Source organism: Mytilus edulis, chromosome 9 (assembly GCF_963676685.1).
Source record: "Mytilus edulis chromosome 9, xbMytEdul2.2, whole genome shotgun sequence".
Classification (NCBI taxonomy): Eukaryota; Metazoa; Mollusca; class Bivalvia; order Mytilida; family Mytilidae; genus Mytilus; species Mytilus edulis.
The window spans coordinates 64,963,492-64,991,067 of record NC_092352.1 but is presented as its reverse complement, the minus strand read 5'-3'; the positions used below and the strand labels follow the sequence as shown (position 1 = coordinate 64,991,067).

Below are 27,576 nucleotides of genomic sequence, written 5' to 3'. Positions count from 1 at the left end.
ACAATACACACTTTTCAGATCTCCGTATTCATTTCGATTGTTTGGAATCAAAAATCTTTAAAATGAGATCCGTTAAATTGATATTTCTTTGTGTTCTATGTTTTTCGAAATTATTTGGAGCGCTAGGTCAAAGGTTAGGATTTGGAGCACAGCCGCCTTCGCCATTTGGAGGGGGAAACATTTTCGTCCCTCAAAATTTTCCTCGACCAGTGGACCAAACTATAGATTTAGAACAAACGGGATCTTTCACGTTAAGTCCTCCTGACGGTTCTGCAGGAGTGCAGTTATTAGAAACAACAGTTAGAGATGGAAACAGAATAATACTTCAAGAAGGAGGACAGCAAAATGAACAAGGAGGGCAGAGACAAAATTTTGGGCAACAAGTATTTTTGCCTAACCTGCAAAGAGGTGGACAGCAGGGTTTCCTACCTAATCTACAAGGAGGTGGACAACAAGCATTTATTACCCAACCAGGTGGATTATTTAATAACCAAAATCAAGAGGTACGATTTGTTCAGACAGGGGGTGGATTCGGGAATCCGTTTCCTGGTATACAGCTTCCTGTTGCAACTCTTATGGCTCCAATTCCAAATACAAATCCATTTCTTGGACCGCCTAATTCCCCGTCAGGTCGATTAGTGAATGCTATCATATCAGGAATTCCTGGAAATCCCTTACCAACAGCTATACCTAGCAACCAAGTCAATATAGGCCAGCGATTACCTATGGGAAACATTCAAGGAAATCTACCCATGTCTGCAAACCAGTTTCAAATGCAAGGAAATCCGGTGTTACAAGGTAATACTTTTCAGCAAAATCAAGGAAACCAGTTTCAGCAAAATCAAGGAAACCAGTTTCAACAAATTCAAGGAAACCAACAATTTCAGAGAGCACTTCCAACAGGAACACCAAACACACAAGACGGAGTTGTAAATGCAGTAAATTCTATAAGTGGATCAAATACTTTTGACGAGCGTTTTAATTTGATAGATCCAACTACTAATAATGCGGTTCAGGATGTATCTAATCCCGGTGTGCAGAATCAACAAGGACAATTTCAAGTCAATCAAAATTTTCAGCTACCATCTCAAAACAGTATATTTCCACAACAGAATCAGTTTCAAAATCAAGGACAGGTTACAGGAAATATTAACAATCAATTTAGAGGACCTAATGTCGGGTTTCCTGGACAAAACTCACAGTTGAGTCGGTTTGATCCACCTCCTCCACAATTTATCGGCAATCAATTTAACAATGTTCCAAGGTCTGAATTTGCTAATGATAATGATATTCGAAGCTCAAATACGCGTGCCATTCTACAAGCGAATGATTTAAACGTTACATTGACACATCCTATGGACCCTACTGTTGGATTATTTTTAACAGATGTTTTATTAAATACTCTTCCTCAAAGAGCTAACACAATTTTCAGAGATTTTGGCCAACAAGGTTTTACAGACATTTTTCCGGGTCAGCCTCAACCGACATCAATTCCCGATATTATCAATACACTAGCTCCAGGTTTAACTTTGTCTACTCGATTTACAACAATGGCTCCACCTTCAACGACCACAGTTGCCGAATATAGTTGTCAACATAGGTAAGGTGCTCAGAACTTAGAAACTAACTAAACTTTTTCAGAGAATTAAGATTAAAAAAATAGAAAAGAAAATTAAATTACACTTAAAATTATCCGAAAGTGTACACTAATTAACTAACCATACATCAAACAATTATAGTGATGTGTACTATATTTAATTATGTTTCTTAGATTGCTTAACTTTACTTTATTACATTACAATTCAGTGACATAGAATCAAGAGCCGCTTTTGATAAAAAGTGGTATATATCACTATATATACTTCAAATGCTTTATAAATAATCTTAATTACTGTTGTGTTTTTGTCGATGTTGCAACAAATACAACAGACAGCTGTGAACCAATACCGTTGAAACCTAAGTTCACTACGAATGTTGTTACAATGTACCTAATGAATTTTGTTCCGTGTCTGGTGAATTAGAAGTATAAAAATACTTACATTTTGGTAAATTCATCTTAATACATGCATTTTAAGAAAAGTGTAATGATGTGGTAACTTTAAAAAGGACTTCCGAAATAATTCATATGAAATGGTAAAAAAAGCAAACGATTTTTTAAATTGAAAAGAAATAAAATAAAAGTGCACAAAAAGTAAAATCACAAACATACCGAACTCTGAGGAATTCAAAACGGAAAGTCCCTAATCAAATGGCAAAATCAAAAGCTCAAACACATCAAACAAATGCATGGATAACAACTGTCACATTCGTGACTTGGTACAGGTATTTCCTTATGTAGAAAATGGTGAATTAGACCTGGTTTTATAGCTAGCTCAACCTCTTACTTGCATGTATGAATAACTTTCCTTTAAGACAAATGTCAAATTTTCCTTTCGGCCGTAAGTAATTATGACTACAAATGTTCACATACATACCTACATTGCCTCGAAGTGACAATGTGCATCGCATGAACGGTTACTATCCGTTACTGAAATATAGAAATTTATTTCGCGCAATGACACACGAGATGAAATTGCATCTTTGCACTTGTTACGTCATTTTTGTCTCAGTAGATTTGTGCTCGCATGCTTGCATCGATGGTGGCATGCTCGCCTCGGTAGTATTCCGGTGAAGAGCTCGTCTAAAAGAAACATACTATGGGTTCGATCTTTGGCTACGTCTAACAACAAATCTTAAAAAAGCTTTGCTGCTTCCCCACCAAGTATATTTTTATTGAAATAAAGGAATGAGGAAAAAAAACGAGGAATAGCCGAGTCGGAGTCATAAGCAGGGTATAATCATATTTCATAACATTCGCCTTGAACATGCAAGGGCTATATTTGTCTAGATGTTAAGTCGCTATCAATTAATCAGTTAATCAATGATACGATGTTTTAATATAGCTAATAAAATTAAAGCAAAATTGCTCTTAACTGAATATTTTTTTTCTTTTTTTCAGTAAATGTGGCAAAGGACAGGCTTGTGTCTATGATGAGAAATACAGATGTCCAAAATGGATTCCTCTATTACAGTGTAAATGTTTAGCAGGTAATAATAGATCATTTAATTGCTAAACATATCTAAACAAATATCAAATCCTATTTCAAAGAGATAATGAAAGTGAATTTATATATTATACATTTAAACTTAAAGAATCGACAGTATAATACTCTGTCATTAGGCAATACTAATTGAAAAAATTTGTCTGACAAATCTTAATTTGAGAACGTATAAAATACGACACAAGAGGAATATGCATGTAAATTAACAATGTGTAATAAAATTAATTTGTTGTAAACAATTTCATCGATTACGTTTCGTAAATTTTGTGTCATTCCGTGGAGTCCACTTTCGTACCCAGGAAAAACGCCTTATATCTCTCCCCAAAGACTGAATGATGAAAACATTCTAAAAGAGCTGTTGATAAAAACTATAACTCTTTCTTCCGGTTAAGGCAAACCAACAAACTGAATACTTATATCACGGTTTGCTATCATCCTGTTTTATACTGAAATTAACTTCTTACGCATTAATAACATTATGTTTTACTTACAAATCTTCAAAGTTAGGAGTTTAAATCGAAAATTTTGAAAAATGTTTACTAGTTTTAATCACTGGCTTGTTTGACATCGTTCCCGCGTAAAAACTAGGCAAATAATAACTGGACCAAAGAAAAATCCCTTCACGCGAAAAAAGGTGTTTCTCTTATGACTTTTCTTTTCTTTCTTCTCCGTGATCAAATTACAACATTGTTAGAAGATAGAAGCCATTAACCTATAGGAATTTGCGAAGTTAATGACCATGGTAGCTAAATATACTTAATAAATATGGTCATCAGAATCTTTAACTGACAGTTTAATTGTCGCAACCGGCCATAACATTTGACCTGACAGTTCATACTCCCATCTTTGTAGGAGTTTGACGAAACATATAAATCAAACTAACTGGTCTAAATGAACTGACTATATTCGTTCGTAGTTCTTAAAATGTACTTTTGACCTTATTTCAAGTTATTACCAATTTGTTGCCGTCGATATTAAATAGTAAATTATAATTAACAATTGAAAAAAAAAAGATTTTAAAGTAGACTGATGTTCCGTAAAACAGAGCCTTTTTCATCTAACTAATACGCGTCTGATAATCTTTCAAATTTTTTCCTCGCATCACGGTGCGGAGCTTTTAGTTTCAGTCGACATACACGCCATCTTGAAATAATTACTCGTCACAAACAGATTCTGATTGGTTGCTTTATGATGCGGCTGAGATACAGCAACAGCTATTGGCTTAAATCGGATAAAGAATTACAGACTTTTCTATTCTTAGGATAAGACATCAAATGCCGGAAAATTAACTATGTGTATAACATTTCCGATCAACTGTCATTATTTCATGTCGTTTTATTACACATATATTGCATTCTGAAATTCAATATTGACATATCAATTATTAATACGTGTTTATTTGCTTTGTTAATTTGCACCATTGTTTTGCTAAATGTACTGGCCTGACCAGTGAGTGTAACCAAGACGACTGGGTTTAAGTAAGGATAAAACAATCAGGAGCTGACTTTTATTTCACTACCAATCCAAATGGTGAAAAACTGAAAATACAAATAAAATACAATTTTACAATGTGTTCAATGATAATTAAAGTCCATTAAAATACGGATATAAAACAGTTCGTAGATGTATAAAGGTGTTAATGTTCTTTTTAATGACAAATAGATAAATATTCTTGCACACGTCGGATTCTGTCTGGAATAAAGTTGTTTTATCGCAGATACGAACAGTTTGAACGGTAAAATGATCATAATTTCTTTATAACATAGGAAAATATATTAAAACAGTTCATCGCTGATGTAAATACATAATTTGTAATGTTTTAAAGGTAACTCACGCTGTGGTTAGTCACGAATTGTTCCTTTGGACAACGTGTCCGCTGAATGTTCTTTGCAGTTGTGCACACGGCCTGCTGAGAAGTTTCGTCACTGGGAAGAGAGGGGAAAGTAACACGGATTCCTACACTGTCCTGTATAAAACTCCCAAAACTGGAGCAAATAAAGCGATGTACGCAATTAAACATAAATATTATAAAATGATGATCACATGAAGAATAAATGATGAATGAGTTCTAGAACACTCCCCGTCTGAGGTCTATCTGACATCACTATTCCATTATCGAAAACAAATAATTTAAAAATGTTAAATTTATAACAACAGTACAAATATTCACTTAGAAGTAGTCCATCGGGAGGTTGGGTATTTCACAGCTTCTATCCTAGATAAGGCGGTGTTTCCGACGAGATCGCGGCGATCTAAGATCCAACTCCATGGCTGTGGTTCTGATGGAAGAATCTCCTTTCGACACGGAAATGCGATCTAACGAGGACGTCTTGAGAGACGGATGCTTTCCTTTACGTTTACGGCGTACAGTAGACCATCCGGTACCATGTTCCTTTTCTCTGTGACTTAAGTTGGAATTGTCTATTGTGCTTTCCTCTTGTCCTTGCGTATCCAAAGGCGAATTGAAGCTTTCCTTGGGAATTGAATGTTTTCGGATGTACTTTTCTTTGTCGGCGTTGTTTCCGAAGTGAACTTTTCGGCTTCTGCAAATCTGACAATAGAAGTCGCTGATTTCGTTTTCGGTTGCCCATGTAAACGGGGATAATGTTTGAACGAATCAGTTTGAATTTCATTTGACTGGGTGTTGGTTTTATTACACTCAGGTAATTTCTTTGTATGTGGTTTCACAACACTGCAAGTTGGATTTGTTTCCCTTGTAGTGAGTTCAAGGTGAACATGTTGCTTATCGGAGCGTATTTCTCCAACGATAATCCAACCCTGGTTTAACTTTTGCGCAAATGTAGCCTTTGGTGGTCCTAGACGTTGATCAAGGACATGATGTGCCTCTATAAGGTCTCTTCCAATGAGCAATAGGATTTTGCATTTTCCATCAATCGGGAGAATATCTTTTTGTAGTTCTTGCAAGTGTTGATATTGCAATATATCCTCAGGTGTAGCAAGTTCGTTCCGATTATTGGGAATGTTATCGCATTCAATCAGTTTAGGCAGATTGAATCTAGTATTGTCTGGTACAGACTTCACGACAAAGCCGTTTACTCGTTTACCGGAAGTAACCTTGCTGCCGGGGCATGTGGATAACAAATAGTCTTTTGTTTCTGCCTGTACGTTGAATAGGCTGAAGAATTCAGGAGCCACGAGAGACCGGTTGCTTTGGTCGTCAATAATTGCATACATGCGAATTACTTTGTCCTGATTATCTTTGTGAAAGACATTCACAGGAAGTATCTTGGCACAAGATTTACTACTGTTGCCGTCTTTGTAGATATATGTGCAAGTTGAACTAACAGAGGTTAGCTTGGTTTCAGCTAACTCAAGTTGCTCCCCGCCGTCGACTGATCTAGGCGGTGAAGGCGGTACACCTTTGGGTTGGTACACTCGATTTGTGTGTAATGCGGTGGTGTGTTTACTTCCGCATTCATTGCAACTGATACTCGCGTTGCAATCACGACTTCTGTGCATAGTCGAATCACAGCATTTGTAGCAAAGATTGTTTTGCCTCAACAGTTCCTTGCGTTCCTCTATAGTTTTAGCTCTAAACCCACGACATTCATTTAGCGAATGTTCGGTATTGTGTATTATGCACAGATTTTGTTGATGTGCAGTCTCTCCAGATCGTTGTTCGATTGCTGTCTTGTGAACGTTGATTTTCGTTCCAGGCTGAGGTGTGAACCTTGGCGCAGCACTTTTTGTACTTGGTGTGACTCCCGACCCAAAAATGAATCCAGGATCGTTTTTAATTCTTCTGATTTCACTGATGAATACAGATAACTCTGTAAAAGGAGGAAAGGCAACGCCGTGGTAAGTATTTTATCTAGACGCCCTTGTAATCCACTTTTCTTGAAGTCCATAGGGTAGTTTTTCCATGACAGGGTTTATTCCGGTCGGTGAATCAAAATAAGCTAGCAGACATCCCAGCTTGGGATTTTCCTTATGGTATTCTATTTCTGATAGAATGTCAGACAGTTCATAGAGACGTGCGTTGTCCTTATTCGTCAAGGTTGGGAATTTGTCAAGTTTACTCCTGAGAGAGGCTTCCAACATTTCTGGAGCACCATATCGCTCATCCAATCTTTGCCATAACCTCTGTAGGCCTCTAGTAGGGTTGTTGGCATTTGATGCCCTAATACTTATGGCATGTTTACCAGACTCTGGCCCTAGCCACTTAATTAGTAAGTCTATTTGTTCCGCGTCAGAAACTTGTAATTCGTCTATGACGTTTTTGAAGCTAGATTTCCATGTATGGAAGGATTCTGCCTGGTCATTAAAATTTGTTAGCCTGGAGAATAATAGGTCTTTGCGAAGAAGAAATCTAGTTATCTCCGACGTAGGATTAATTTGTTGCTGGTATGCAACAGGGGTCTCTTCTATTACCCCTTGTTTTTGGTTTGAAGCAGGGATCTCTTCTATAACGTCTTGTTTTGTGCGTAAGACAGGGATCACTTCTTTAACACCCTGTTTTTGGTGTTCAGCAGGGATCTCATCTGAAAGGTCTAGTTTTTGTAAGCCGGTTACTAATCCCAGATCTGGGATTAAGGTAACTTCCGGTGACTTAGTATCGGAAGGCAAGACAGCAGATGTCTGTGACAGTAAGTTCAGTGCCACGGATGGCACGAACGCTGGTGCTTCATGACTCAGCTCAATCTTAACAGGAATTTGTTTTTTCTTTTGAGGTCCTGCTACTTCCTTTACAGCAGTTGATACAGGAAGTTTATTGACGAAATCTTGCACACGCTGGAGCGGGTCTTCCTTTTCGTCAGGGAGATCACTAAACGCTTGGCTGTCATCGTATTCCAGGATACGAGCCTCGGCTTCTGCGGCTGCAGCTTCTTTGTGTGCTTCTAGAAGGTTTAACTTGACCTTCAGCTCGGATTTTTCTCGGCTTACACTTGCAGACTCTTGTTTGATTTGTTCCTCTAACATTGCTTCTTGTTGTAAGATAAGGGAATGTTGTCCAACAAAGGCTATTTATGATTTAGCGGCCTCTGCTTTGGCGCGCTTCCTCCGTGCCAGACTTGACATGTTTGAAACGTTAGAGCTATCGCTGTGCGAGCTTTTCTTACCCTTAGAGCCTGAGGTCCTTGTTTTAGTTGATTTAGCCTGAGTGAGGGCAAGGCGATGCTCGTGTAGAGATTCCATGGCCAGTTTCACTTTGGACAGACGAAGATCCAATGTGAGGTTACATGCGTCTATGTCTTTTTGACTGTCAAAAGTTCTTGTCCTTTTTACAAGATTGTCCTGAATTGTTAAGACTTGCTGAAGTTCATTGGAAGGTGTGGTGATTTCCAATAACTGGGTTGTTATATCTGACCAAAGGGCCTCTAGTTCCTCACAGAACTTGTAACGTTTTTCTGTGTAAACTCCTTTACCTTTTTCTGTGAGGTCACACACTCGCCTAGTCTCGACATTTTCATCTGAAGGTGTTGTGTTAGACGGATTTTGTAGTAGTTCTAGATCTGGGACATTTCCCTCAGGGGGCTGAACCTCTTCTTGCTGTTCCGCGTGACTGGGATCCATGATGTAAATTGGCAATGTTTGTTCAACGTTGTTGGTTTGCTGCCTAGGACGCACAAGCTGTGTTGTGTAGTGTCGATGTAACAGCTACGAACGATGTTCCGTTGTATTTCCTGATCAGGAGATGTGTAGACAAGTTGTTGTCAATTTACTAGCACGAAACGTTCTCCTTGAAACTACGTTGTTGGTCTGTTGACTGTCGTGGAGTGGCGTACGTTATCCAAGAAAAACAACAGGCAAGTTGTAGCTTTTTCACTGTACTGGCCTGACCAGTGAGTGTAACCAAGACGACTGGGTTTAAGTAAAGATAAAACAATCAGGAGCTGACTTTTATTTCACTACCAATCCAAATGGTGAAAAACTGAAAATACAAATAAAATACAATTTTACAATGTGTTCAATGATAATTAAAGCCCATTAAAATACGGATATAAAACAGTTCGTAGATGTATAAAGGTGTTAATGTTCTTTATAATGACAAATAGATAAATATTCTTGCACACGTCGGACTCTGTCGTTTTATCGCAGATACGAACAGTTTGAACGGTAAAATGTTCATAATTTCTTAATAACATAGGAAAATATATTAAAACAGTTCATCGCTGATGTAAATACATAATTTGTAATGTTTTAAAGGTAACTCACGCTGTGGTTAGCCACGAATTGTTCCTTTGGACAACGTGTCCGCTGAATGTTCTTTGCAGTTGTGCACACGGCCTGCTGAGCAGTTTCGTCACTGAGAAGAGAGGGGAAAGTAACACGGATTCCTACACTGTCCTGTATAAAACTCCTAAAACTGGAGTAAATAAAGCGATGTACGCAATTAAACATAAATATTATAAAATGATGATCACATGAAGAATAAATGATGAATGAGTTCCAGAACACTAAACATGCATTATCTGTATTTCATAACTTCTGCCAATCTAGGCACACCTCCAGATTCGTGTCTACTAGTATTTGTAAATGTTTTACTTTTCTTAAAAGCATGAGTGTACAACGCACACTCTTAAAGTAAATCTAATTAATATCAATCAATATCTAAAAATACCACATTTCTAATACTAAATCAGCAACCACATGCACACTGAGAATAGAGCAAAGCAGTCCTCAGTTTTTTTAGAAAGTTTAAACTTGTAGGATTTTAAATCTGCTTTTGCTGTCTTGATTTTTAAGTTTGTTGTTTAAAAGCTGTCCATACACTCATACGTATTATTACTAAGCTGGGACCTGTCGAAATAGGGGCGTTAAATCTGATTCTTTATTTTAAAAGTGTGACACACGTATAAAAGAACCCTTTTTGGTTACCCTTTAAGGAATCACTAGGAGACATATCAAAAGTTCATTTTATTTATTGTCATTTCATAGCTGTGTTAACTGTTAAAAGGTAATTTGTGTTTGTCATAGAAAGTCATGCTTTCTTGGAGTACATATATAACCAATTAGTAAGTAAAATTAATAAACTTTAGGATTATACATTAGTTCAACAACGTATCCATATACTTTGACTCATTTTACAGGACTTAGTTCAAAAGTTATCACGAGTCAATTTTTATTTAAGGCAAATGCTTATACTACAAAAACTATTTTAATGCGTTTGAACATCATATATATATATTTTACAGGATGTATGTATAACGACTGGTTCATACGTAAAAATTTTGTGATACCAGTTGACAGGTGTGGCAATCACTGTGCTTGTGAAAGAGATGATGGCGTGGTGAGTCAATTCAATTTATTCCATATTTTCCTTGAAATTCTTGTTAAAAGATATGACCCTTTGGACTAATGACGACCTTTACGGGTAGACACCGCTGTACTCAGGCAATTTTTTGTCATCTGTTTGGCTACAATATTTTTTTTTATCAAACTATCAGATTTTTTTAAAGGAAAAAACAATAACCCTCTACCTTGAAGTTAAATTGTCGTTCCCTTACCAGAGCGCTATGTCTATAATACCTGATTTCCATTCATGGAATAAAAGTTAACATAAAAACGAAAAAGGAAAAAAAGGAATGAATACTTTATTCTCTTAAAACAATTGTTACAGAGAACATATACATATTAACAATATACAAATTTATATAGCATGTGTGAATTACATATAGATATATAAAGTGATACTAAGAAGTTCTAACCTGGAGGAACGACCTTCTCTTAGACGTTTTAAATAAATTTACATAGTTTTTCTAATACAATTACATTTTTGGAAGCAAATAGCTGTTCAAACTTATAAATGTTAATATTTTCGTGACAAATAGGAGGAAGCAGATTTATTCTTTCATTGATAAAGTAGCTACATGTCATTATATAGTGGTATTCATCACCGATATCCATAGAGTCACACAGAGAGCACACTCTTTCGCTTCTTGGCAAATTGCGCCATCTCCCGGTCTCGACTGGTAATCTGTGACTACCACATCTAAATTTACAAAGGATGTACATATAATAGGGTGATAACTCTGAGATGTATTTTTCAAAACAAAAATGAGTTTTAAATAATCTATAGCACAATGCCTTAGGAGACTTGAACATTTCTGAATACCAAAATTGTATAAATTGATCCTTAAGTTTCTGTTCAATACACTTTGAAATCCATAATGACGAAAAAACAGTTTGGTTTTGTCAAACATTTGACATACCACAATCATCTAAAATATTCTTTATAAACTTTAACCACTTAGATTCATAACCATAATCTGTGTAGTAAACATGTATAACAATTTATATAATAAGGATGAAAATTTTGTTTCATTTCCTCTAACAAGTCTACACCAGAAATTTATCATACGTATCTTTATTTGTATCGAAGGTGTAGGAGAAAATAATTCAATGTAACAAAAAGAGAAATTAATAAACAATGGAAAATATTTAAAAAAAAAAGACATAAATGGTGAATATGTCCATGGGACACAGATGACGCCAGCGCTTGCATATCATATAAAGTTTTTGAGTTTGGGAGTAATTACTCCAAGGGGGTTAAAATAATTGGGGTGGGAGTATTTTTCCCCCTATTTTGGTAGTATTTTTCCTTAAAATTATCCATTTTTACATAGATTATTTCTGATTTATATATAAAATGATATTGCAGGAGATACACACCAAACAGGATGTGTAAATTATTATAAATGTATTAAGTATTGTTCAATAGCACAGTTTTGTGCAATAGCAAAAAATGATTATCTTTGATTTCATAGTATTGCCCAATAGCAAGAAATCTTCCATTGCACAGTATTAACGTTTCGCACGATGTTCCTACAACACGACGTAACACCACCACGACGTCAAAGAGAGTTTTCTGAAACTTTTGACGTACATTTACTTTTTTTATGTAGTTGTTTGATTCTAAATCTGTCTCTATTAATTTTGTGATGTCTATTTACCATGAATTTATTTACCTCAAGTTGTGGAAATCGATTACATAATTTTTACCCTTAATTCACCTTAAAATGTTGTATTGTCGTAAGTAATGAACTTGAAGGAAGGAAAAATGGTACAGAAGTATACGGTATTCAATAAATGAATTATAACAAAACTTTAATCGCAGGTTGCTAAAATTGTATGGTGCATATCATCTGTCATTGTAAATTTTTCATATCTTGATTCAACCCTAATACAAATATATCCGACACTCTGCAAGAAAATAAAAACATATTTACCCTTGATTAATTTGAATTGAATTGTATTAAAAATTTGCTTGACACATTACTTGTCGAAATACAACCATTAACATGATTAAATAAAATTACTATAACCCGATCTTGAAAATTATTTTCCCATGCAGTCATTTGAAGTTGCTTGCTTTTTAAATGTACTAATCTTCTCCTTAATCGTCCGTATAATACGGGATTCCATTAATTCAATGAAACTGTTTTTGTCGCTGTTTGCGATAAGTCTTTCAGTTACCTCCGTTTCATGCACAACATGCACCGTGGGTTTTTTCGACAACCAGCATTTTTTTTTTTAAATTTCACAACGCGATTCATTTTAAGTATCAGGAATATACGATGGAACAAATTTTGCACATGTAACGTCGAAAAAAAAAGCGTTTGTTTGGATTTTTCGACGTTTGAACAAAATGGCTACCGTTTTGTAATGTTTCGTAGCATTTTATTCCTGTAAGACCCAAACATGCCGTTAATAAAAAAAGAATCTAGACTTTATGTACTTTTAGTGTATCTAACTTTTGTTTTGGTAAATTATAAATTACTTATTGAAATATCAAGTAAAAAACCCGGATTTATTGCTTGGACAAATGAAATATCAACTTGGACAAAATGGCTACCGCTTGAAAAACGACTGTGTAGAGATGGTTTTATAGAATCTACAATTTTTGAACTCTATAACAATGAGGCAAATGTTTGTTTTTTCGGTAGATGTTATAGTTATCGCACATTTTTTAAACATTTTTAGCTATTTCTACTTATAAAACTACCTTTCAGCCGTTAAGTCAACGAAAAACGTCATTGGACATTTTTCTTATTCCAGCTTAATATGCAGCCACCGAGTCAAACGAAATTCGACAAAAGAACGGCTTTAATTTGACCGAGAACTGACACACTGCGTTGCATCTGTCAAGTTTCTGGAAGATCAGAGAATAAGAAATAGGATCACTATACATAAGAGATAAAACAGTTGTTTAAAAATGTAACGTTGGACATCAGTTTTTTCACATAGCTTTGTTGTTTCAATCCTCAAATATACTAGATATTACTATACATATCAACAAGAGCTATAAGAACATAAAGGAAAACATAATACTGAATTAGTTTTTATAGCGGTTAGTGTTTGTTAACATTTTATTTTGTTTTGAGGAGGAAATTTCGAAGATTCTGTTTTAAATCATGGGGTTGTAGGAACAGCGATTTAATAATGTTTCCCTTTTAAGTTATTTCACCTAAAAATGCAGTGCTTGCTGTCGCAAGTAACGTAGGAAGGAAAAATTGGACGGAAGTACATGTATACGGTTTCCATAAATAATGTGCAAAACTTTTATCATAGGATGTTTAACTTTCATGGTGCATATCATTGCGCAATAGCAAAAAATCTTCAATTGCAGAGTATTGCGCAATAGCAAGAAATATCCAATTGCAGAGTATTGCGCAATTACAAGAAATTCAATGGCTCAGTATTGCGCAAAAGCAACAAATCTTCTATCGCAAAGTATTGCGCAGTAGCACAATATTACACAATATTACACAATATCACAGTATTGTGCTAAAGTTCTAAGCCTTAACATTATTTCTTGTGTTAACACAATGCTTAGATTGTACGATTCAAATTCACAATTTGAACAAAATTTTTATTCGGAGAGGATAACAGGGAGGAGATATGCGCCATAAGAGACAACCAATCAAGATTATCAGCATCCACATTCATTTCGTCCAAACGTCTGGAATTAGAAGAAACTTTTGAATTCTGCTCAAGTCAAGCACACGATTGTATTTTATATCATTCTATAGTTATTCTCATTGTATATGTGTGTATTGCTATTTTTCTTCTTGAGCAAAAATCAGAATGCTCCAAGTATACCCAGATCAATCCTTTTATATTCCCACACAAATCCCTTAACATTTGTCACTTAAATATAAACCATGTTTTACCAAAATTTGCTGAAATACAATACTTAATTTCGGAATCAAAATCAAACACGCATATTTTATGTTTGAGTGAAACATTTTTGTCAAATAGTGTCAAAAATAAAGAGATCAATATTCTAGGGTACAATTTACATAGAAAAGACAGAATTGATAAATCTGGGGGTGGGCTTTTACTTTATACTTCAAAACAAATAAATACGCTTAGAAGGGACGATTTGATAATGCAAGAAATTGAGTCAATGTGGATAGAAGTTATTAATATTCATCAAAAGCCTATTTTACTAGGTTATGTATATAGACCACCTAACATTAATGCTGACTGGGTTACTAAGTTTGAAACCATGATGATAAAAGTTGACACTGAAGAAAAGGAAACTATTATTATGGGAGATTTTAATATTGATATAATGTCAAGAAAAAAACATGCTAAGTGGTCACACATCAAAAATATTTTCAGCATGTGCAAATGTTTACAGAACCTACTAGAGTAACTAAAACTTCATCTACTTTAATTGACCATGTGTATTGTAATCTGCCAGAAAATATTAATTATATCGCAGTTCCAAAATATTCAATCAGTGATCACTATCCAGTATGTTTTTCTCATAAAAGAGGGTTCAAAACGAAAAAGCAAATTCATGATTATATAACTTATAGATCTACAAAATATTTCAACGAGACTGATTTTATTCACCATTTATCTCATTTCCCTTTGACAGTATACTAGAGATGAAGCGCTACTAAGTTTTATAAATATTTTTACTGAAGTGTTAAATCATCATGCTCCTCTCATTTAAAAGCGAGTTAAACATGTTTATCAAAATCAGTGGATAAATGATGAAATTAAGGAGGGCATGAAACAAGGTTAAATACCTCATAGAAAATTCAAAACAAAATTTTTATACTGAAATATTAGAACAAGAAAAAGGAAATAGCAGCAAATTATGGAAACACTTGCAAAATGTAAATGGTAGTGAAACTCATCATGACCATGTAATCTTAAATGACTGTAGCAATAAACCAATTACAAACCCTAAAAGCATTGCTGATACTTTCAATAATTATTTTACAAATATTACTGAAAATGTTAATCTTAATTCAAACTCAAGCACCAGTTGTTCTGGAAAACTTGATAATTATATTTCATATCGTGTACCAGAAAATGTCTGTTTTACCATACCACAAATAACTGATGAATTTGTTCTCCATCAATTAATCACACTTGATGAGAAAAAAGCAACAGGTCTTGATAATATCAGTGCAAAGTTTTTAAAAATGTCATCACACCTAATTTCAGTTCCATTATGCCACATTTTTAATATAAGCATCAGAAAATCAGTATACCCATCGTTATTCAAACTGGCTAAAGTTCTACCAGTTTTTAAAAATAAAGGTTCAAAAAATGATGTTTTCAACTATAGAACTATTGCAATTTTACCATTACTATCTAAGATCCTTGAGCGACACGTAAAGACTCATTTGATGAATTTTCTAAACAAATATAATTTATTGTATGTCATGCAATCAGGCTTTCGTGTAAACCATTCCTGTCAAACTGCTATGACTTCTTTGTTAGATAAATGGTTAAAAGCCGTTGATGAAGGAAATTTAGTAGGGGCAGTATTTTTAGATCTGTGTAAAGCTTTTGATCTTCTAAATCACAAACTGCTCCTTCAAAAATTACAGATTCAGATTTAGATTCAATATTTTATTAAAGTCTCACTACTTGCAATACATAAATATACAGTACATACAGAGTATATACACACTATAAAACAGACAATACACAAATATAAATTACAAGTACCATTCTATTAAGAATTATGAGAGACTATACAAAAATTTCTATATAAAACTAGTTAAAATACATACGATTATTAAAATAATTTCATTTTAAGAATATAAAAAGGTATTTCTTCTACTTAAAATATCAAAGCAGGTTTTAGCAACCATATCATAACAATTAATGTTTTTAAATAAATAAACAAATTTATCATCATCAGACAAATCATTAAAATCTACATTATATTTCATAGCTTCGCTATATAAACAAAAGCGCAAATCTGCATATAAAGGACATGATAGTATTACATGTTTTTCGCCTTCTATGTTATCATTACACATAAAACATACTCTTTCGTCTACATGTTTATTTTCATACCGCCCTGTTTCAATTCTCAACGGAGCTACTCCGCATCTAAATTTAGCAAAAGCACTTCTATATCTATAAGATAATTTTTTAGATAAATATAATTCACTTCCATAACTGTCTTTAAACAATTTATAAGTCCGCAATTTTTTACCAACATCTTGTGTTAATATTCTATTTTGCCAGTTTTCTATATACTTATCAAGTAAAAATTCTTCTATCTGCATAATATTTTGTTTACACAGTACATTATTTAAATCAGTATACAAATCTAAATTACATTCTTTAAACTTAGACATAATCCTAAAACACCAATTTCTTCTCTTATTAAGAGCATTTCTATAACCCCATTTAAATATTCTATAATTTAATCTATCTGTGCATATTATGTTACACCTAGCCCAGTGTCGAAAAACACAAGTCCACTGCTTAACACATGGAGGTCTCCAGCCCATATCCCCTTGAATTGTATCGTTTGGGGTATATTTACCCACACCCATAAAAGACCTGATAGCTCTGTTCTGGACAGCATTTATACATGAAAAATCTCTGGTGCCCCAAATGGCTGCACCATAACTTATTACTGGCCAGACCAGGCTATCAAATAATTTAGTAAATGTACTGTACTGGAAACCTCCATGGGCCTTACTCTTTACAATAATCAAACTTAATGCCCTGTTCGCTGATTTGGCAACAGCTTTAGCCATTACATCATAATTTAAAAATTCAGTTAATAGTAAACCCAGATATTGATAGCATTGTACAATACATATCTGCTTATCATTAAATAAAAACAATGTTGTTGTCTGCTGTACAGAAGGATTTCTAAAATGTACAATTTTAGTTTTCTCGTGATTAACATTTAATAACTTATTTTTACACCATATATTTAAAACATCTAAGAGTAATTGCAAATCGCTTTCATTCTCTGCAATCAGTACAATGTCGTCTGCATATAACAAAATGCCAACTTTTCACCATCAATATCAATACCAATATCTAATGCTTTAATATTTGTAACTAAGCTGTTTATAAAAATATTGAATAAAATTGGCGACAAAACACAGCCTTGTTTTAGGCCTAAATTTACACTAAACCATTCAGTCATATGCCCATTTAATTTAATAGCACATTCAACTTGAGAATAAATAGCTTTAATAACACACAAAAAATGTTTACTTATACCAAGATCATTAAGATCGTTAAACAATAAATTTCTATTAACCGTGTCATATGCCTTTTTAAAATCTACAAACACTGCAAACGTAGATAGTTTTCGTAATTTTCTGGTTTCAATAATCGATGTTAGCGTACTCAAATGATCAATAGTACTTCTACCACCACGAAAGCCGTTTTGCTCATCGTGTAAAATATTTTTAGTTTCTAACCAAGATACTAGTCTATTATTTAAAATGCTACAAAATAATTTATAACTACATGGTGCCAATGTAATGCCCCGATATGACAAAGGATCCCTGATGTCTGCTGTAGAACACTTAGGTATAGGTGTTATTATCCCTTTACTCCACATGGATGGGATTTTACCAAATTTAAAACACTTATTAAATAAATTATGTAAAACATATAAAAGTATATCATTTCTATATAATTCTATAGGTATCAAATCAATACCTGGCGCTTTGCCATTTTTTGCTTTAATCAATACATTTAAAACTTCATCAATAGTAATTTCACAATCTAAAAAATCATCTGAAATATTATTTGTTATACTTTCATTCGGCAAGTTATCTTTATCTTTACAATTCAATAAATTATCAAAAGAAATTTTCCATTTATTTAGAACTACATCAGTATCAGTACAAATTGAATCGTCATCATGTAACACTTCCATTGGAATGTTCTTCTGTCTTTCATTCCCAACACCAATTCTTCCTATTTTCTTCCAGAACTCCCGGGGGTTACCATTTTGGACGGCACAAAGTTCTTCTTGGCTACGATACCAGTATTGTCTTTTCGCTTGTTGGCAGTTTTTGTCAAAAGTTTTACGTGTCTTCACAAATACATGACGTGCACTTTTCCTTTCGTTACGGCTAGGATTTTTACGCCAAATACGTTCAGCTGCACACACTTCATTCCATAGTACTGTAAGGTTGTCGTTCCACCAAGGCTTCTTCATCTTCCTTCTCTTATTACTGATACCATCCGCGCAATACACCTTCCGCTTATCTAGTTTGGAGTTCATTTCATCTTGAATAATATTAACAAGCTCGTCGTATTTATTGTCTATTTCTAATTGATTGTTTTCTGAATGTTCAAGATCAAGTATGAGTTGGTTTAACTTAGATACTACTTCAACATCTGTTAACCAATCATTTGGCACATTTCGTGTATCAAATTTCACATGTTCAGTTGTTTCGTTATCGGTCGACTGAGCATGACGAACCATAATTTGGTCATCATAAACTAAAGTATTAGAACATACTCACCCCTTCTCGTCCAATGAAAAGTCCGTTTTTCACCCTCTAATTTTCATAGTACACGGTTTTCCATGCACTATGAAATGCTATACATGAATGACTTTTCATTGTCAGTTAATTATGAAAGTGAACTCTTAATAACTGCACTAATGAAGTGTACAATCACCTGAAGCATTTTCCCTTGGAAAAGAGCCTACTGATTAAAGATGAAAGAGCAAAGATTAAAATAAATTATTTTGAATATTGCACATTTTCATAAATGTTCTAATGGTACACATATATAGAATAAACAAAAACAATGGGGGTAAGGATGTAAGTAAAATAATATTTATTTATTATAAACAGGGCATTTGAGGGAATTTTTTTTCTTTCAAGAAAACAATTTCAGGCTGCTAATATATAAAGCAAAGGATTTTTTTACGGTGAACACAATACATATAAAGTTATCAATAAAAAAGTAAGCATTTAACGTTGAACGGTCTGAATTTAAATGCTTATACAGAGTTTTATATTTATAAAAAAAAACAAATTTCAAAAAGGGGATTAATATAACATTCTGTTGCTTTTTAAAATAAAAAAATCTCAAGATATATTAGTATTAAATTTTACCTGAAGCAGAAGAAAAAGAAAAACAATTTATCCGTTCGGTCCTCACAAACTATGTCAGTGCTATTTCATTCCATCCATTGAAATGATGATTATCTATGTTTTGGTTCATTATAAAATGTGAACTCTTTTTAAGGTTTGAGTATTACAATGGGAAAGGCTAATTTTGTAAGGTCACTCGAAAGTGTGAATATGTTCTAAATTGGTCAGACAATACTTGGTCATGTTTTATGAAGATTTAAGCCCTCGGCTTCGCCTTGGGCTTAAATCTTCATAAAACATGACCAAGTATTGTCTAACCTATAATTAAATGTCCAGCATATCAATGAGTGATCAGGAATATGTTTTGGGTCGTACGCTCCTGTGGTAAAAGTACTATTAACAAGACTTTGAGCTCTAATAACTTACAAAAATATAAATGTTCTTATAATTCAATTCATTGGTTTACTTCGTATTTAGCTGATAGACATCAAGTCGTATCAATTTCAAATACTTTTTCAGATGTATTTACATTAAAAGCAGGTGTACCTCAAGGGTCCGTTTTAGGTCCTATATTATTCTTAATATTCATTAACGATTTGCCTTTGTGTAATCCTAATCATAATCTTGATCTTTTTGCTGATGATAGCACTATTTCTGTAATTGGAAAAGACAAAAGGTATATAAGTCAGACACTCAATGTTGTATTAGAAAATATTTGTCAATGGGTTGATGAAAACAAAATGTTAGTTAATGTGTCAAAAACTAAGACAATTTGTATAGGTTCAAAACAAAAACTGTCTGTGATGTGTAATGACACATGGGTATTTTTGTTGACAAAACTCTTTCTTGGTATGATCAAATTAATCATATAATCAAAAAAGTTAATTCTTCATTAGCTTTATTAAAAAGAATCAAGAAATACTTGAATCACAATGCACGAATTCTACTTTACAATGCGTATATTCTTCCACATTTGGATTACTGTTGTTCAGTATGGGGAAACTGTAACAAGTTTTTAGTTGACAGTTTACTAAAATTGCAAAAATGGGCAGCTATAATTATTTTAAACGAACACGATATTCGTAAACCATCTATTGAACTATTTAAGGAATCTGGAATTATTCCTGTTACTAAGAGAATATTTTACCACAAATCATTATTAATGTATAAATCAAAACACCAACTGGCACCAAAATATTTATCCAATCTTATTGTGCCTACAAGTAGTAAACAATGATCGTACAATACTCGACTTTCATCATCGGATAATTTTATTGTTCCTTGTGGCACCGTTAAAGTCCACAATTCCTCTAAAGTCCACAACAGCGCTAAAGTCCACAACAAATCTCCGCTAAAGTCCACAACGCCGCTTAAGTCCACAAACTTTCCGCTAAAGTCCACAAAATGACCTCCGCTAAAGTCCACAAGAAAACGCCGTTAAAGTCCACAATAACAAGTTCCTCTAAAGTCCACAAAAAAGCACCGTTAAAGTCCACAAATATTTTTTTTTATTATTAAAAACATCAACTCGTTTAGTTTTTTATATCTTGTCAGAATAATATAAACATGGGCCTTTCTTCTCGGTAGTTATTTGTTTAAAAGTTTGATAAATGAAAATAACTTGATCTTTGTATTATGATGATGGTGGACAATTTGGACATCATTTCCTTGAAAGTTCGTAAATTCGTTGGTTATTTTATATATAAAACTTATTACATTATTACTGCATTCTTCAAGCACTGTTTTTTTTTCTTATTCTGTGCATATAATCTCTTTTTAACGGAACTAATGTACAAAGCAAACGTGCCTCCTAATCTGAAACATTTGAACGGCATTCATTCGGACAATCTTGATTATATCATTAAGCAAAAAAATACTAAGTATATGAATCCTCAAAGGGGTCCCACAAAACTTTTATATGACGTTTTACGATGTTATTAATTCGGTGTTGGTTACAGAAAACAACGAAAAATAATGTGTTATGATTTTCAGAACTGAAAAATGAACTCACACCACATCTTCCTATATCTATGATAAATTCTAAATGAAAAAGAAAATATTTGTATCGATTAGTATCTGATATCGATGCGTTGAATATTGTCTACCAAAATGTCATGATACAACCTGATTTAGTACATTTCAATGAGACAGCAACTCAACAATAAATGTAATACATATTTACACCATTCTTCCGGAAACCAAAGTGGAAATTTAAATATTACTTGCATCATACTTTTATCACATTAATATCAGTTAATAGTCTATTGATTAGCTTTTGACCTAAAATGAATCTATATTAACTTTCGCACAACAGTGTACAGTGTATGTGCTGTACCGTTTCATCACTGTTCCAGGTTAGGGAAGTATTTTGCAATACAGAATTATACAAATCAAGTTTTTCTTTTAGTGGTCCAAAAGTTAGGAATTCACTGTCCAGTAAAATTAAAAAATCAAAAAGTATATCTGCATTCAAAAACTCTTACAAGTCGTTTTATTTTCAAAAGTGTTAAATTTATAAGTTAAGCCACAATGTATACCATAGGTGTTTTTGTTGTTGTTGTTGTTATATTACTTTATATACGTCTATTGTTTACATGTGTGTAATAGTAGATTAATTATGTTTTATTCATATTGTTAACATTGTATGTAGAGAGCCTTATTGAAAATTGGTTTAATCCAAATGAGTTACTCTCTTTGAATAAAAATATTATTATTATTATTATTATTATTATAATGACGCAGTAGCACACTATTATACAATATCACAGTATTGCGCAATAGCGAAGTATTGCACAATATCACAGCATTGTACAATAGCAAGAAATGTTCAATTGAAAATTTATATAATACAAATATTTTAACCCATTTAAAATATTTCAGTTTTTCACCACATTTATTTTGTGTCAAAAACATATGCGATGTCAAAAAATTTGATCACACTCCAAATTCAGACAGTATCAAGCTTGAATACTTTGTCCAAACTTGCACTGGTCAACTGTTAATGGTTCGACCTCTGTGGTCGTATCAGACTGAGCTCGACGAAGCATTTTATTCCTTTTGTAAAGGGGAATAACTCTAGAATAGTAAAAGTGACATCCCAAAAATTCAAACTTGATCTGTATTCTGTGGTAATGAGCATTGCGTATAAGTTGTATAACATTTCAATGGTTGAGGCTAACTTACCCAGAGACTTCAGCACTTGTTCCATTTGTAAAGAGACATAACTCTAGAAAAATTAAAGTCACACCACCAAAATTCAAGATTGATCAGTATTTTGTGATAATAAGCATTGTGTATAAGTTTTAAAACATTTGGTTGAGGCAAACTCAGGTAGGAGAACAGAAATGAAAAATTCAGCAATTGGTCGACATGAAAAGGGGCATAACTCTACAATTGTTAAAGTGAAGCCACAAACATACTAATTTTTATCTGTGTTTTGTGGAACTTTGCATTGTTTATAAGTTTCATAACATTTTATAGAGGCAACTTAAAGTTAGAGAACGGAAATCAACTAGCTTAATATTAAAAAGACGAAAAAGAGAGATGTGTCGAAAACATCAACGAGACAAAGAAAGTAAATAATTACATGGTTGATGTTAGTCCGAAAAGATATACATTTTAAGATTATACATCTTCTTTTTTCAGGCAACTTGTACGAAGATAAAATGTCCGAACGCCGCCTAATTACGTGATTAACAACGGACAAAGTTAATCGGGGACAAAGAAATAAGCGTTTCATTTGTTTTTTCAACGAAACATCAACATCTGCAGAGTGAATGCAATCAGAAGAAAACCAAATAAATATGTCTTTCATCATTGGATTACAGCTATTTGTTTCTTTGGAGATATTGTGGGAATGTTAATATAACCAATTCATTATTTTGTCATTATAATTCATTCAACTGTCGTTTTAAGACATTCATTTGAAACATTGATTTGTACATATGATATCTATTAATAAAACTATATTTTCCTAGTCTGTATACATCAGCGTTTTTTATAGAGTCTGTCGCTCTCTTTTTTATACGACCGCAAATAATTTTGCGATCGTATATTGGTATCACGTCGTCGTCGGCGTCGTCCGCATCGTCCGAAGACACTTAGTTTCCGGACAATAACTTTAGTGAAACCACAAAAGGAAGGTTGGGATTGATTATGGAGGTTATGGTTCCAACAGTTTAGGTATTAAGGACCTTAAAAGGGGTCCAAATAAGCATTTTTCTAGTTTCCAGATAATAACTTGTGTGTAAGTGTATGGATCTTTCTGAAATTGTACCACAAGGTTTTCATCAAAAATTGAATAGATGGGGTTTTATGATATGCCGAATCTAACCTTGTATAAAGTTATTGGATTTTGGGCCCAGTTTTTACATTGGTCCACATTGAGGTCCAGAGGGTCCAAAATTGAACTTTGTTTGATTTCAACAAAAATTAAATAGATGGGGTTTTATGATATGAATCTAACCGTGTATTTTAAAAGTTTTTGGATTTAAGGCCCATTTTTTAAATTGGTCCACATCAGTCATTGACGTCAGAATTAAACTTAGTTTGATTTTTATAAAAATTGAATTCTTGCGGTTCTTTGAAATGCTGAATTTAAACATGCACTCAGATTTTCGATTTTGGGCCCAGTTTTCAAGTTGGTCCAAATCGGGGTCCAAAATTAAACTTTGTTTGATTTCAACAAAAAAATAAATAGATAAGGTTTTACATGTATGATATGCTGAATCTAACCGTGTATGAAGTTTTTGGATTTTGGGCCCAGTTTTTAATTAATTCCACATTGAGGTCCAAAGGTTCCAAAATTTAACTTGGTTTAATTTCATCGAAAATTGAATTATTGGGGTTCTTTGATATTCCGAATCTAGTAGTGTATTTAGATTTTTAATTTTTGATACCGTTTTCAAATTGGTTTACATTTAAAAGGTCTAAAGGGTCCAAAATTAAACTTTAAATGATTTCATCAACAACTGAACTCATGGGGTTCTTTGATAAGCTGAAATTAAACATGCATTAAGATTTTTGATTATGGGCCCAGTTTTCAAGTTGTTTCAAATCGGGGTCCAAAATTAAACTTTGTTTGATTTCAACAAAAATTGAATACATTGGGTTCTTTGATATGCTGAATCTAACCGTGTATTAAGTTTTTGGGTTTTTGGTCCCGTTTTAAATTGGTCCACATTGAGGTCCAAAGGGTTCAAATTTTATTTTGTTTGATTTCATCAAAATTTGAATTATTGGGGTTCTTTGATATGCCAACTCTAATAAGTTAGATTTTAATTTTTGTTCCGTTTTCAAAATGGTCTACATTAAGGTTTAAAGGTTACAAAATTTAACTTAACCGTGTAATACGTTTTTGGATTTTGGGCCCAGTTTTTAAATTGGTCAAGATTGAGGTCCAAAATTAAACTTATTTTGATTTTAACAAAACAAATGAATTCTTGTTTTTTTTTTTCATTTGCTGAATCTAAACATGTATTTAGAGTTTTGATAATGGGTCCAGTTTTCAAGTTCGTCCAAATCGGAGTCCAAAATTTAACTTTGTTTGGTTTAAAAAAAAATGAATATATGGGGTTCTTTAATATGCTGAATCGAACCATTTATTTAGATCTTTTGGCCCCGTTTTCAAATTTTAATTGGTCCACATTGAGGTCAAAACTGAATATAACCATGTATGTTGATTTTGGATATTGGACCATAAAAGGTAAATGTCCGATTTGAAAATTTCAAGTTCTTAGACCACATTCATTCTGTGTCAGAAACCTATGTTGTGTCAAACATTTAATCACAATCCAAATTCAGAGCTGTATCAAGCTTGAATGTTGTGTCCATACATGTACTTGTCCAAACTGTTCAGTGTTCGACCTCTGCGGTCGTACCAAGCTGCACCCTGAGGAGCATTTTATTTGTTCTGAATATGCAGTTTTTATTACTGTCACAACGTGTATTTTGCACGTGAAATAATTCAGTGTTGAACAATTGTGATGTTTAATTAACTAATTTAACTTAAAATATCATAAAATGTTATATGAATTACAACTCATGGTACTTTTGTGTGGATTTTATCATCTACGCTTATGTTTGAATTGTGTCGTTTACATAGTGAAATAAATTTGATTGGTGACTTACAACTGATTCTTTTCTACAATATGAATTGAATACGCCCATTTTAAGCTTCATATATATCTGATGAGGTCGAGAAATTTACGTATATACTAAAATCCCTAACAACAGAACCAAAATCGGAAACGTTACGGTATTTCCGTTTCTTTTTTTTAACAAATATTTAAGTTACAAAAAAATAATTCATACAGACTTCGTCCCCATTTACAGGTAATGCCTGCCTCATATTATGAGGCAGGCATTACCTGTGAATGGGGACGAAGTTTGTTTAAATTATTTTTTTGTATTTTAAATATTTGTTAAAAAAAAAAGATACGGAAATACCGTAACGTTTCCGATTTTGGTTCTGTTGTTAGGGATTTTACTTGTGACGTTATTTAAGTTATGACGTCATGTTCAATGTAAACAAAGAAACGCAATGCATCAGGTAGGCGTATTCATACCAAAGACAAAGAATGATTAAAAATGAAATATTTGTATTGTGTTCCTTGAGTTCCTATATTTTACTAGACTAATCAAAGTCTCACGACAACAAGACCGGAAGAAGGAAGTTGAGTTATGTGTTCTGCGCAGATCCGGAAATTAAAAAACACGACAAAAAAAAATTGAACGATTTTGAGTTCATTAGTACCAACTTCCGAAGCAAGGTTGTCGGCTCTCCGGACATTCCCGAAGTCCTGCGTTTGATTGCCGAGTTTATGAGCTTCGGTCCTTGCTTGGAAGTTGCATTAGTACATTAGTACAATGAAAAATTAGGGAAATTTTCCCGATTTTTTTTTTGAATTTTTTTATTGAATTTTCTACTGTAATAGGGGACTTCGTCCCCATATATATTTATATTTATTAGTTTTCGCATTTAACCTACATGTTATATAATCCTTTTGGTGTTTTAAAGTGTTCTTTATTATTGCTAGCTGAGTTCCTGCCATGAAGGAGGAAAGTGTTAATTACATTTTTTACAAACATAGGGGAATATTTTATAAACATTTTAGGAATGAAATCGTGTCATTAAACATTATATGGTGCATTTTTGACGGACACTTTCAGTCGGCTTCACATAGTTGATAGACGAAATATTTAATTTAAATTTTAAAGCTATTTTAAAACTGAATTAACGATTTATTAATTGCATGTCATTTAGTTCAGTGACAAATATTTAATACTTATAATATACAAATAAGGGGATGTGGTTTAACTGCAAATGAGTATGATGAGACAGCAATCAACTAGATAGAAATGAAGTGGATGTTAGCAATATTGCAGGCAATAGTACAGCCTTCAACAATGAGAAAAAACAACAATAGTCGCCTACAGAAGACCCCGAAATGTAAAATGTGAAACAATTCAATTGAGAAAGTGAATGGCCTAATTCATAATAATATATTTGGCTTATTTATACTCGCGTACAAGTATACAAAATTAGTTTAATCATTTAATTGAGAAACAAAATGAAAAATACTGAATTTTAACCTTTACGGAGATGCAACGGGTTCTGTATTTCTATTTTCAATATGTTTCAAGGAGATGGTATTGCTAGGTTATGAGCAGGGTTTATTCAACTATATTCAGCATTAGCTCAATTAACGTCCATATACAGATCCATTTTTTTACATACCGGTTCATGAAATTATTTGGTATTTTTGGCCATGTATGCACCATCTGTATCTCCCTTGAAATTTTAAAGAGATCAGTCTTTTTTTTTTTTTTTTTTGAAGTCTGACTGTTTCGGATTAAACAGAACCTAGGGATTTGAATTTCACTAAACGGATACATGTACCACAGATCAGATCATAACATATTCATTATCAAATTATAGAGAATAAACTGATGAAACAATATGTTCTCCGAGTGTTCGACATTCATTTTTGTAATTTAACTGAAAAGGATCATGTCGATAAAAGTATTCTCTATTTCTCTGTGCGATGATTCACATTAAAAAATCCAAAATGAACACACATTTTTTTGGCATTCGTAAAAAGAGAAACGACAAGAGACATAAGAGGACTGAGACACCTTCTACTGGCATACTTTTTATTACACAAAAC

The 27,576-nt window shown here is 33.2% G+C and overlaps 1 protein-coding gene across 1 annotated transcript; it reads left to right on the top strand.

Moving 5' to 3' along the window:
• Window positions 1–23,393, top strand: LOC139490394 (uncharacterized). Its single transcript, XM_071277200.1, has 4 exons — window positions 1–1,600; window positions 2,999–3,087; window positions 10,259–10,353; window positions 23,054–23,393. Exons 1-4 carry the CDS (start codon window positions 63–65, stop codon window positions 23,090–23,092), a joined length of 1,761 nt encoding a protein of 586 aa, XP_071133301.1. The 5' UTR covers window positions 1–62; the 3' UTR covers window positions 23,093–23,393.
• Window positions 23,394–27,576: the final 4,183 nt, after the last annotated feature.